This window comes from Carassius auratus, chromosome 50 (assembly GCF_003368295.1).
Source record: "Carassius auratus strain Wakin chromosome 50, ASM336829v1, whole genome shotgun sequence".
NCBI lineage: Eukaryota > Metazoa > Chordata > Actinopteri > Cypriniformes > Cyprinidae > Carassius > Carassius auratus.
This window is the reverse complement of record NC_039292.1, coordinates 8598643-8612835: the sequence shown is the minus strand read 5'-3', so window position 1 is coordinate 8612835 and position 14193 is coordinate 8598643. Positions and strand designations below refer to the sequence as shown.

General features: G+C 35.5%; 1 protein-coding gene across 2 annotated transcripts in view; it reads left to right on the top strand.

Moving 5' to 3' along the window:
- LOC113066870 (G1/S-specific cyclin-D2-like) overlaps positions 1 to 14193 on the top strand; it is a 140925-nt gene that overhangs the window by 112846 nt on the left and 13886 nt on the right. The window contains exons 1-2 of one of the 2 annotated variants that reach the window (XM_026238956.1): positions 10837 to 11452; positions 12809 to 13024. In XM_026238956.1, the coding sequence (XP_026094741.1) occupies positions 11258 to 11452; positions 12809 to 13024 (411 nt within the window). In that variant the 5' untranslated portion in view covers positions 10837 to 11257. Of the gene's footprint in view, positions 1 to 10836; positions 11453 to 12808; positions 13025 to 14193 lie in introns of those variants that run through there. The other variant, XM_026238957.1, reaches the window with a different exon arrangement.

The following is a 14193-nucleotide window of genomic DNA, read 5'->3' as shown; positions in this document are numbered from 1 at the left end:
AAAAATGTTTTTAAAACATTTAATATTTTCACACAGACACCAATGTTTCTGGAGTTAAGGACACAGAATAGGACACATACATATTTGATAACACTTTTATTTCCTATTTGAGTTCATGTATTCTTTTTTTTAGAAGGCATTGCTAGATGCCAGTGTTTCCTGACATTATCATAGCTATTACGCTATTTCTTGTTATGATTTTAAATCCGTATTTAACCTCAGAACATTTGCAAAGTAAAGGTGCTTACATCTGATTATTAATTAATAATATTATAATATTAATAAAAGTGAAGGATTTTAATCGGGTACTACTGTAAGGTTAACCCTGCCTGGTTTAAATGTTCGAAAAAGTAATCAAATGTAATCAGTTACATTACTTTAATGAAATAATTGAAATAGTTACATACATTTTAAATTTATGCATTTAGCAGATGCTTTTATCCAAAGCGACTTACAGTGCATTCAGGCTATCAATTTTTACATATCATGTGTTCCCGGGGAATCGAACCCCCAACCTTGCGCTTGCTTGCTACCGCAGTGCTCTACCAGTTGAGCTACAGGAACACTATTAAATATGGTAACTTGTAATCTGTAACCGATTACATGTATTTCTTAAGTAACACTGTATATAACATTTCCACTGTATCAGATGACGGATCACTGTCTGTACACCTATGGATAGTTGACGCATCATGTTGCTTATAATTTGCATAAAGTAAGATCTGTTCAACCCTGTTGTTGCATTGTCACCTTAAATCAGCAACTCTTAAGGTTAATGTTAAATTTATAAAATGAAAGTGCTTTGTTGCATTACCATGCAATAATGCATGATTGTTGAAATTCTGTATATCCCAAGCATATTTAGCCTAGTAAATTAAATGAAAGTTCATTATTTGTATAATATAATGACACCATCAATGCAGGTAGTGATGAAAGGACACACATATGTTTTTGTAGCAAATCTCGGTTTTATCTAACTCCCCCAGCAAAACCCTTAAAATATCCTCAAATAAGTTCTGAAACCATGAATGTACTTCTTCATGGAAATCAAGTAAATATTTGGGACTGTTTTTAATTATATAAAATATTTTCATTATAAACAATAATTTTTCTGATTACATTTTCTTTTTTGATGTTGTAGTTGTAAATGTGTGAGGTGGAAATGATTGTGAAGTGTTTCAGTTTATGAAGAGTCAGTTTCATGAAGTTAAAGCAGGTGTAAACATCCAATGCCGAACACACTCTACATCTAGGTCTACTTTCGGCAACAAGGAATGTTTTTAGGAAACGGAAAAGGGAAATTCAGAACCGAATCCCTTTTGAATAGAGGTATCATTTGATAAATATCTGAAATGACTTGGAGTCACTCCAAACACAACAAACAGTTAAAAGCCAGAACAGAACCTCTCAGATCTGATAAAGTGACTTTCAGGCAGTTGTGTGGTTATGTTTCTGTGTTGCGTGTTGTGTATTTAAAACACAAGATTCTCACCATTCGGCATTTTGGAAAAATATGTAAGAATACATTACTTGCTTGCAAACATAGTCATGCATTTTGTCATGCAGCTCAGCAAGATGTTGAGGTTATGATAGAGCCGATAATTTTTCACACTTGACAGACAGGTGCATTCAGCTAGAGAAACTGTCTTTCTCTAAATGACTTGAAAACCTAGTTTGCCCCACTCTCAGTTTGTTTTATCATTTTCATTTTCTGCTCAGTGCAGGGCGATGCATCACACCACATTTCTAACATGTAGCTAAATGGCCATTATGGTCGTATACAGCGATTATAGATTTTGTTGGCACGATTATCATGAGTTTATTCATTTCACAACATTACTAATGTATAAAATCACATGAACACTTTAGATTTTAAAGTGTTATTTTTGCTGCCTTTTGAAACATCCATGTCAGGGTTTCCCTTTTGAAAATAACATATGGAAATGGATCACAAAAGTATTTATTGTTTTTAGTTTGTAAATTCTTTTACAATTCATTTGGACCTGAAGTACAGAAATTGGAAACATGGTGTAAAAGGTCTTGCTGGTTTTTGACTTATAAATAATATTATAACAGGGATAATAAATAATAATGCTAATGAAGTATTATTGTTAATATAAAACTAATAGGCGATTAACTTAACTTTTATTTATTCCCCAAGGAAAACTGTTACTAATAAGGAAATTAACTGAACTGTCATTGTAATCAACTGTCATCGATCCATCCATCCATATTTATTTTAATAATCTGATAAAAGCATGTATAAATCGATGTTTGAAGTAACTAAAATCACAGCTTTGTAGAGAGATGGTAATTCACTCATGCAACTTTTATGAATAATAATTTAGCCATAAATAATAAGATTCACATGATGACCTTTCATCTGATGGTCTTATATATGACGATTGCTCACGTTCAGACACCTTTAGCAATTTAGCGCATACAATTCAATTCAATTCAAGTTTATTTGTATAGCGCTTTTTACAATACAAATCGTTACAAAGCAACTTTACAGAACATTATGTTTCTGCAATATTGAGTAGTAGCTTATAAGAGGTGACTGTTAGTTTGTGCACGTATGACAGGATTTTTTGAAAAATTAATACAAGAGAAGAATAAAAAGAGATGTGTTTTTAATCTAGATTTAAACAGAGAGAGTGTGTCTGAACCGCGAACATTATCAGGAAGGCTATTCCAGAGTTTGGGAGCCAAATGTGAGAAAGCTCTACCTCCTTTAGTGGACTTTGCTATCCTAGGAACTACCAAAAGTCCAGCGTTTTGTGACCTTAGGGTGCGTGATGGGTTGTAGCGTGGTAGAAGGCTAGTTAGGTACGCAGGAGCTAAACCATTTAGGGCCTTATAGGTAAGTAATGATAATTTGTAACTGATACGGGACTTAAAGGGTAGCCAGTGCAGAGACTGTAAAATTGGGGTAATATGATCAAATTTTCTTGACCTGGTAAGAACTCCTAGATGCTGCATTTTGGACTATCACACAATCACTGGATGCTTTTGTCCATATTAGGGATTTCCTGCATGTCATAAGTTAATACTTCTATGAGTCTGTTTTGGATTTTCTGCACGAGAGCACCTTCTGGCTTCGAGTATAAATGAAACGTGCACTGCATGAGAGAGTTCAGTGCTCCTGATGTTCACATCTCCTCATTTTGGATATGTATAAAACAGCAGGTCATGCAAAGACTATTAATACTGTCTCTGTGAACTTAAAGGTAGATTTAAATCTAAAAACCTCTAAAACACACCTGCCTGAATAAAGTGTGGGGGACAAATTTGCTAACATAATTCTACACAAAAGGTGCCTGTACTCTTTATTGCTGTTTGAATGGGAAAACTTTAAAGGGTGGAGTAATTAAAAGGCGCAAAAAAAAATCTTTAACTTTTAAATTTAAAAAGGTCTTTTCTGTTCTGTTTCTTTTTCGAAACCGTGTCACTAAATTTGCTGCTGTATCAAAACAGAAGCATCCGTTTGCAACAAAACGTGACGTTTTAAAGCGCGGTTAATTGCTGCCTCAGTAATCCTGTCATTTTTAAATGTTTCTATGCAGGCTGTTGCCTCATGAATGTTTGACTGCCATGGTGTGATTAAATAGATTACATTTTATCAATGCATTATTCAAATAAGTGAATAGCCGCAGCAAATGTAGTGACTCAGAGCTTTGATATGTTTTCTCAAGTTGCATGGCAACTTAAGGAAACATACCCTGTCTTTCTTTAATCAATAATCAGTTTAATATAATTTTGCTCTCAATAACGTTTCTTTGCTGTACACTCCCTGGTTAGCACTGTTATTCAAAGAATGTCAAGAATTGCTTTAATAAATAAATGCTTTAATTATTATCATTGTTTTCAGGGTTTCTTTTACCACTTAGCCAGTGCACAATCATCTGTAATTATTTGCATTTTAAATAAAAATGTATAAATCTTGTAGGTTAACAAGGTTAGCAGGAGATTCAGGCTATGTTCACACTGCAGGCAAATGTGGCCCAAATCTGATTTGTTTTGCTCACATGTGACTCAGATCTGTTTTTGTCATGAAAGTGTGAACAGTTCAAACCACATGGAATCGGATCTTTTCAATTCTAATTTGTGTCACTTTCATATGTGCTACTGAATCCGATACAGGTCAGATGTTTTGAAATGCGAGCGCAGTGTGAACAATCATGTCGGAATTCATGTGACATTTACATCCATCTAGATAGATAATCGGAATTGAGCTTTAAGGCTCACAGTGTGAACTTAGCCTCAGACTCACCCAACTAAAAGAATGCGACATCCAACATTATTGTGTCTGACATTTAAAAGCTGCAATTCCACAAATCCCTGAAAATGTATCCCCAGTATTAAGTTCACACAATAGCATCACAGCCAAAACAACCTCCACCCTTCTTAAATAAACCCAAACAGAATCATGGGTCTTTCCTGTGGGGACGTGCAGCTGGATCACTATTGATGTCCCATGTTGATCAATTCTCTTCATGGCTTCTGTATTGGGGTATCTGGTCTAGAATATGGTTTTATCCATACTCGAAAACCTGTTTACAGTCATCTTTGCATTTATTTCGGTATTTCATTCTTTTATTTTACTATGTTGAGCTCTGTACTGCCCTTTATCTCTCTCAGCTGTTCTACTGTGGTGTGTTATGGGTTCGTCGAGCTGGTATGCGGCAGGAATCTTTGGATCAAGGTAATTTCACTCTGTTTGAGATTTTCCCAGGATGTTAAGCTTCCCTTTACCTTTTGTGTGCCTCAGTGAGTGAGATAGCAAGCGACACATGTTGCAAACACACACACGTTGGCTCCCGGGGTTTGACGCCAGCAACAGGGCAGGAGGAACTTGAAAGATACGGATCGTAAATTACACCCGACAATAGAATTTGCCAAAAGGATCATATTATTGCAGCCTGACTCAGGCGTGGGGCTATACTGTAAATTCATGTGGGGTAGGGTAATCGTGATGGAGGGCTATTTGATTTGTAATACCCTTTGCTGGAGGGCTAGAAGCCTGAATTGGGGACCTACCATTGAACCTTTAATATAATTTAATGGTATTAAGGCAGTATTTCTCCCCAAAAAAAGAAAACCCATTTACTCACTCCTCATGTCATTCCAAATTTATTTTTCCACACCCATAAAACACTTCTTCACTTTTAGTCCATATACTTTGTTCATTATATCACAAGTCTTCTGAAGTCACACAAAAGCTTCTGACATTGATCTTTTTATGTTACAATCAATTTGGCTTTGCTACCTCTCTTATTAATTCCCTTAAAATGCAAACGTTTGAATAAAGTGAATGATAGCATATATTAGGTTCTGCTTCTTACACAAAGCTATCAGAAAACTCCAGAACACTTGGTATATACCGCATTAGAGGCATCAACCACTTTTATGATGATTTTATCATATTCAAACTTAATATGTTCAGTCCCCAATTCAATGCCATTGAATGGAAAAGAGCTAACAGCAAAGTCTTCAGAATTTTTTTTTTTTTTTTAGGTTTGGAAGAACATTATGATGACAGAACTGTAATTTTTGGAAGAGTGAATGTTTTACATTTTTAAGGCATTCTAACTTTATAAAGTATTAATTTATTGTTAACTTACTCTATCCATCTCATTCAGTAAATATAACTTCAGAAGTGTTTTTAGGCTATGCATGATTAGGACTATTACTAAAAAGCCTAAATGAGGTGACACCTAAAGTATGCTGAATGTGAGAATTTGCAGATGATCTGTCTCACATCTATGGTTTAACCCCACCTGATTTTGCTATAGAGACCCACAGGTATTTATCCAAGAACACAACTAGGTGACTAGGGCAACAAGCTGCAGCGCACCTCAAGTTGCCATACCCTGTGTGTACACTGCAGGTGTGAGTGTGAGATTACAGGAGAACATGACAGGAACCTGCACAATTAAAACAGAACTGCAAAGCTTGCATGTGGATTAGTGCAGTAAAAAGTGCAGCTGGTTTTCAGCTGATAGAAAAAGCAACAAGATTCTGTGCAAAACGTTACACAAACGTTAATATAGTTTCAAGTTGGTTTCAAGATAGCGGAGAGAAAAGGCAGTGTTTCTCCTCCAAGCATGTTTGATCTCGACTGCTACATTGTTGACAAAGCTGAAGTATGCTCGGCTCCCAGGTGGAACTTCTCAGGATGTTTTCCCAGTAATGGAAGAGTCAGCCATGCAAAGTCGGGATGGCATTTTCTGTGCGTCTGACGAATTCTTGAGGGACATAACCTGCCCCCGAAATGTCCTTGCATTCTCCAACAAGGCTTTTGTTTCTCTGTGTGGGTTCTTTGCTTGGAGGGAGAGGGAAAAAATGGGCACTGGAATGGTAAAGTATCAGCCAGCAGCTGTTGCATGAGTGACAAACTCAAGGGCTTGTGATATGAGAGGAAGACAGCAGTTAACTCTGCAGTCCAACATAAAATGTGCTTGTGTGTTACACAGAAAAGACAGTACCTACACAAGGTATCTTGGACACAACAATATTTGCATGCTCTTATGGGAAGAATGGTCTTTGTGCACATTGAGCCCCCACTTTGATGGTTGATGGTTAATGTTTATATGAGGGTCCGGGGGTCGGGAGTATGAATGCTGTAATGTTGGTCATGTGCTGGCAGGGGGCTTTTGACAGGGATCTACATTGTCAATTTAGACTAGACAGACTATGTCTGAAGAAAATGTCTGTCATCACATTTAGCTTTAGACGTCCAAAATGATAAAGAGGTCAAACTAACATAGATTCCTCCAGTCATTTTTGTGAGTGAACCAAATAAAGACTTTCTTTTTTCTAATAGGAGATATGCCTGAAGCTATTTTGTGACTGCTGCTCTATACAGTTATTTCCTAAGGTCTGATGCACCTGTTGTGGGTTTGTGCTAAATAAGATCAAATTGAGAAGCAGTGTGACAACGTCCCCATCAGTATGTCAACAATGCTCAATTCCTCTGCATCTCTCAATCTGCTGTTATCTTTTGGACACTTCTTACCTTTATTTGACTAAACAAAGACATTTCCAGTCAACAGTAAGACTTTGTTCATCTCATTTGTCTTTTTTAAATGAGATAAAAGTGCATTTCAAAGAATTTGTGAGGCTGTCGCGTCCCAGTGAATGTATAAAACATTTTACACATCAGGTCATTTAAGGCTTGTAAAGGTAAGCAAATTAATAATAAAAAGTCATATAGAGGAACTAATTGAGAATCATCATAAACTGTTTTAAATATTTACACATATCTCTTTATGAATTTTCTCCACAAACATTTAAAACTATAAAATAACTAATAGTTTTATTTTAATTCATATTTGAATGAATCTAATATATATATATATATATATATATATATATATATATATATATATATATATATATATATAATATATTAGCTTCAACCAGTAGTTGCAATTTACAATAATTGTAAACTGTCAATTAATGAAGCATATCAAATATTTTTGTGATGGATGGCTAAGTGCTCTTGTTTTCATTCAATAAGGACATCTGCAGTTGCTCAACCACAACATTATAACTGTGAGAAATCTGTCATTTTGTTATTCTCTATGCCTTTTGACTAGGAATTTAATTTTTATTTTTGTTGTTATGGTAAAGACATTTCCTGCTTGATTGTTTTTTATTTAAAAAGCTTGTAGTTTATAAATATACAAGCCTGTTGAGTCGTCACCTGTTTATTCAAAAATACATGATTCTCCAGAAAATAAATGTGCTTTGTTCAGAGAACTAAGGAATGTGATCATATTTGTAGTAATTTAATAATTTACAAAATTGTGTCTGATGATGATGAACCTTAAAAAAAAATTCTCTCTCTCTTTCTCTCTCTTGTTAAGTTGCTCAATTATGCAGAATTAAACAATAATATAAAAATAATTACATTTTTAAATTGTAAGTTAAAAAAAAACTACTGAAATTAAATAAAACGGAATTAACTGAAGATGGAGAATATTTTTGTAAATAATATAGTAAAATACAGAAGTGTAAAATTATATTTGTAATATTAGCTAGCACAAAAATTGTTTTATAAATGTATGTTTAAACATGTATATGTATATAGAGAGAGAGAGAGAGAGAGAGAGAGAGAGAGTTTTAACAATTTATTTGGTTTTGCAGAAACATTCTTCTAGAAAATATATTTATAGTAATCCAGAATAATTAAGTATTTAGTAATAATAATTATTTGTGGCTTTTTAGCAGCAATGGTTTCACATCAAGGAAGTGTGTGTTCAGTGCTGTGTGTTATTGCTGTAATGCATAAAACTGATATGAGCTTAAGTGAAGAGACCATTGTAAATGAGCAAATATTTGTCTGGGATGATTGTTTCATATAACTGTGATGCTCTGTCCATGTGTATAAATGAATTATATGTTTATATTTATGATGAGAGATAAATAAGATTATAATTACACCTTGAATTTATGAGGACTATAACTCTCATTGTTTTCGAGTAACAATATCAGAAAGACTTAATTATGGAAACCAAAACCTTAAACTCTTTGAGTTTCCATGGAAGAAAACATAAAGGGTAATGTGTGGAAAACTTAAATGTTAAATCAGCTGTGATATGTAGAGGGTCTGGCCAACTTTCTTTGGGTGTGTCTTCACGGATATCACGTTAATTGCAGGCATCCGGGAAATAGCTCGAGCTACTAGCCCAGTAGAGCGCTTGTGTGACGTCATTATTCCGCGAAAAAACAGCATGGTCAGGTTAGAATATAGAGGTGTGAGCCACAGACAGACATTTGAATCAGACCGTATTGAACCTTTTTATATTTATTTGAGAGCGGATATGTGATGTCCTGATGTGTCTTTTTTTTAGACCTGCCATATATCATATAGGCTAAGCAAATTGCTTAAGATTTTTTGCTTACTGTGAAAGATATTCTATATCCCGACGAAGTTACTGAACTTAAAGATGCTCATATTAATGTTGACTGCGTACAAAAAAAAAAAAAATACATATAAAAATGTTTAGATTCTGGAATGTCTTATAATTAGCTCAAAGGAAATTACAATCAGATGAGAGTTTGACATCACTGAATAAATGGAAATTCAAAACATTGCTGACATAGAGTGATGTTGAAATTTTTTATAGATGTGTATTTTATATTATAAAAAAATCTTATAAAAACATTAATGTGACGTTTGTTTAAATAGACACGTTAAAAAAACTTTCTAATAATAAATATTTGGGCAATTTATTAGTTATTGTTTTATTTTAAAAGAGCATTTGAATGAAAACCACCCACAAGAGATTCAATGCGCCAGAAAAGGAAAGCTTTATATCGTTAAAATGACAAAGGTTGCATCATTGATGTTATTATGACTCGTAGTGCCCATTGTTTTGCCCATTAAGGCGGCATTTAGATGTATGAAACTCACTCATGATGCCCTGCATTGTCGTAGTTTCACGTGTCGGCTGCGCGTGGGAGACACTGCAGTTTACATAACGCGCATGTTTTAATAAGGAAATGAAATTACTAAATGTTTCAGCGTTTGAGTTATTGGAATTGCTTAATTATCCCTAAATGTCATGCTGTCGCTAAAAGAAATCATGTTTGCATGCTCTGTTAATTTAGATTCATAAGGGTTAAGTACTATATAATAAGTATAGATTAATGATATAGATTAATGAGCAGACTAACTTTGAAAATCTTAAGTCTTAAACCATTTCTATTTTTTTTTTCTTTTTTTCCCTTTTAGCATAAATTATAATCATTTTATGATCTCTATCATTTTTATATTATAGGATACGGATATTAAAATGTAGGCTATTTGAGTTTCTCAAAGCATCACTCTGAGGGTCGCAGATATTGCTTTCGCTCTGCTACATTTGGATAAATTTATTTATGACATCTGCATGCAGCACACTCTAAAAAGTCGCAAAGTTTATCAGGTGATCGGCAAAATAGATTAGGTTCTTGAGAGGTGGATCTCTAGAAGGTGCTCGCGCAGACAAAGTCTGCCCAGTAACAATCCGAAAGCCTCAGGCGCGCGCAGAAGAACTATTGGCTATTCAAAACGAATAGGAGAGGGGAGGAAACAGTCTACAGAGAGAGAGAGAGAAAAAAAAAGTTTTAAAGAGACATTTCCTATCACATTTAAAAGTGTTGAAACGAAGCAACTGTTGCAAAGTAGCTGCGGTCTGTCCAGTTCTTCAGAATCACTGTAACAGGCTGGAGAACCTCGAGATGCAGCTTGACCAATAACTCACGTTCTCTAGAAAGTCTTTGAAGACATATTATTTAATTCTGATTTCCTTATTATACGAAATGTTAAACTGCTTTGTTTTGACTTTCTGAATGAGTTTGTGAGTGATGCATGTCACCTAAATGGCAGATCACACATTTGGAACGCCCACATCTCTTTTTGAGGCTTGGCTTTTTGATGCTAAATAGATACGATATATGCTTTATATAAACCGGGGCAGGTCGAGAATAACTATCATTCAGCTTCTATCTCTGACGAGCGAGCGTTGCTTCATGCTTTCTCTGCATTTCCTAGAAAGCTCGTTGACCACAGGCGTTACAGCTTCATGTAACTGCTGCTCTGTTTCGACTTTGTGATGTCGAGGTGGCGTTTTAATGTACTTACAGCCAAAAAGAACGGGTTTTGACCATTTGGTGGATTAATTTCAACAAATGTTAGCCTGGCACAACTACTTATGATCAAGGATATGCATATTATTTGATATGAAATAATATCATTAAAAAGCAAACAAACAAACTAACACACACACACACACACACACACACACACACACACACACACACACACACACACACAAAAAACGTCTTTAAAATATGCTAGATGAGCATAATGGGTGGGTTGGCTAAGGATAAACAGTCTTGCATGATCCATAAATATATCAGCCAATACTGTAATTCTTCTCCATCTTGTTCGGGCTATTGATCACCAGAGCGAGAGGGGTGGAAACGGAGAGGAAGAACTTGTAGGTTCCGTCTGGCCAATAATAAGAACTGCTTTGTAAAGCTTGCGTCACAGCCTTACATGCAGAGCTCAAATGTTGCAGCTGAGGAGCAGAGCAGAGCAGAGAACGAGACGGGGAAGTTTGCAAAAGGAGCAGGACTAACCGGGACAGCCCTGTACACTGTTTTTGTGTGCCTGAGAAGTCCTTTCTGCTCTTTTTGACATTTCGCAACCATTACATTTGACTGTTTGTAGGCATATTTGAGATCGAAAAGGACTGTAACAATCATGGAACTGCTTTGTCTCGAGATGGACACCATTATAAGAGCCCGTCCTGACCCGAATCTTCTATATGATGACAGGGTACTACAGAGCTTGTTGACCATCGAAGAGAGGTTTCTTCCCCAGTGTTCATATTTTAAATGCGTTCAGAAAGATATTCAGCCTTTTATGCGGAGGATGGTGGCAACTTGGATGTTAGAGGTATATTCATACTCATTTCCGTGCTTAGCCTATGTCTTCAAAACGTCTAGCAAAGTGTTTTCTACTTTCTCTATTCTGTCATGTAGGCTAAGCATTGTAGAATGCAAGTAAAGGAGCTTCTTTAATATTTCCGAAGTGGCAGATCCGATTTTGTCGGGCTATTTATTTTATTGCAGTCATAAGCGCTGATTTTGGATCTAGTTCACGATTAGATTTGCAGGGGAATGGACGATATCGACATATGTCAGTAATCATAAGCGCATATTTCTTAAAGCTTTCGGTTCCGTTAACACAGAGGAGACAATCGTGCTTAATGTTATATATTTATTTTTTTGGATAAATATTTCCATGCACACGTATGCACTTCAATGCTCGCCGCTGTGCTACTCTCACCATCGCCATGTTGTTTTTTTCTTTCACAACTTTATCGCAACAAAATGATCATAACAACTGTTTCCATGTGCATGGCTTAATAAATGAGCGTTTAAGCTATATATTAATGGTTAAAGATATTGGAAATTACTTTTCTATATTTTTGTTTAATTTTTTGAAATATATTGGTTGCGGAAGGGGCGAGGGCCCGCACTACTTCTTAACCCATGCTGATCGAAGTCTGTAGCCTTGGAATTAAGTTCGGTTTTTGTCAGAATCTTTCATATTTTTAATCTTTGAATGTTGAAAAAGTTAGGGGAGGACCTTAGCTTTATTTTCATGTTTTAAATTGTCAGGTGAATCATGCAGGAGAATTTATAAAAAATTTTGAAAAAAATTAATTCGGTCCGATGGTGACGCACTCATCTAAGACCCTATGCTACTTCGTTCAGAAAATCATGTTTTAATCATATAAAACATCGATTTGACAACTTGTCAATTGTCGGGAATGATGTGAAAGGGATTGGTGAATATTTAGACGTGTGAATATTAGACCTAGACAATTTATTTATATTTTTAAATATTTTATGAAAATATGACGAATTAAAAAAAAACAGATCCCGTACTGTGTGTTGCATGGGTGTTTTTTGGCTCGGGTGATTGTGACTTGAATTTCATTTCTTACTGAATGAACCATAGGAATGTGAGTCTATTGATAAAGATGTTAAGAGTCCTCTTTTCATCCATTACATTTATAACAACGACAAAACAGACATTGCACTTTTTTTTTAAAATCAATCTCTGTTACTGTGAAGATTTACAACTTGTAATCTATGCAACTGATGGACAATACTACGTAATTCGTTTTCTCGTCGTAATTATTTGATGCATATATATTCATTGTGAGTTATATAAATTAGACTAATTTTGTTGAGCCACGTGCATCTTTTCCTCTGAACTTATGTGATGCCCTGCCCTTTCCAGGTCTGCGAGGAACAGAAATGCGAGGAAGAAGTTTTTCCACTGGCTATGAACTACTTGGACCGATTTTTAGCGGTGGTACCAACAAGAAAATGCAACTTGCAGTTGCTTGGCGCAGTGTGCATGTTTCTTGCGTCTAAATTGAAAGAGACGCGTCCATTAACTGCAGAGAAGCTGTGCATCTACACTGATAATTCAATAAGACCGCAGGAACTGCTGGTAAGCACCGAATAAACTCAGCATGCTGAAACTTACTTACTTATCTTTAGTGACTGCTGGAAAATGATTAACATACCTTTTTCAAAATGTTCTCAAATATATTTTGCCAAGTGTTTTATTTGTTTACATTACAGCACATACTACTGGTGTTATGGGTAGCCTACACTAAATATTTTAAACGCAATTTTTATACTTGTGATGCCAATTTTCAAATTGCGTATGTTTACAAATCAGCGACATAAGAATTAAAAATAGTCTAAAGAAAAGACTTGGTTCTGTTTGACAAAAAAATTCTGCCGACTGATGGATGTTCTCCACAAACATTCAAAAGGTATTTAGAGTGCGTTTCCATGCATGACAGGGCTATTACGCCATCTAGTGGCAACTATGCAACTCACAGCTACTGGAGGGATGAGGTCCTGTATACTGTATGCTGTCTAATGATTACTTGTTATTATCTTATTGGCTAATAATCATATATGCATAGGGTAAATTATATGCAATGTGTAAATTATTATTTTAGAGGAAGTACTGAAGTCAAGGGCAAATACAGTACAGCATAAACACTTTTGACTGTTGCGCCTGCATTTGTTTTTTTCCTCAGCCCTTGACACTACTGGCTCATCATTGTCTTTCTGGCGGAAATGGGCAGTTCTTTAGTAACTCATACCAAAGATAAAAATAATTTTACTTATGAGTCCTGTGGGAAACTTCATGTTTTAGTTTTTTGTTTTCGTTTGGTCATTCTGGCCTAGTGTTATTTCTTTGTTGTTGGAGCTTCTGCTTGTCTGCAAAGTCCAACAGATGCAGGAAACTGAAGATCAGCTGTCACAGTCACAGCTCATTTTTGTCCTCGTTAGCTGGCAAGAAGTTCTTGTAAATGAAACCGCAGTGACAGTCTGTAGGTATGACTGGAGGGCTCAAAGGAGGAAGTGGGTTCCTGCATCAAGGCAGTGTTGCAAGAGTGTCACAGTGAGTTTTAGGGCTGGTCTCAGAGCACTTGTGTGCTGACACTGGACTGCTGAGTTGATAATTCACAGAAGAAAAAAAAAATGTCTTTAAGTTACTTAAAACTGGTCTTTGTGGTCATTTAAGGCCTCATAAAAGTTCAACAGTCTGCTTAGAATATGACAAAGGATTGAGTTGGATATTACAAGTACAGTCTTTTG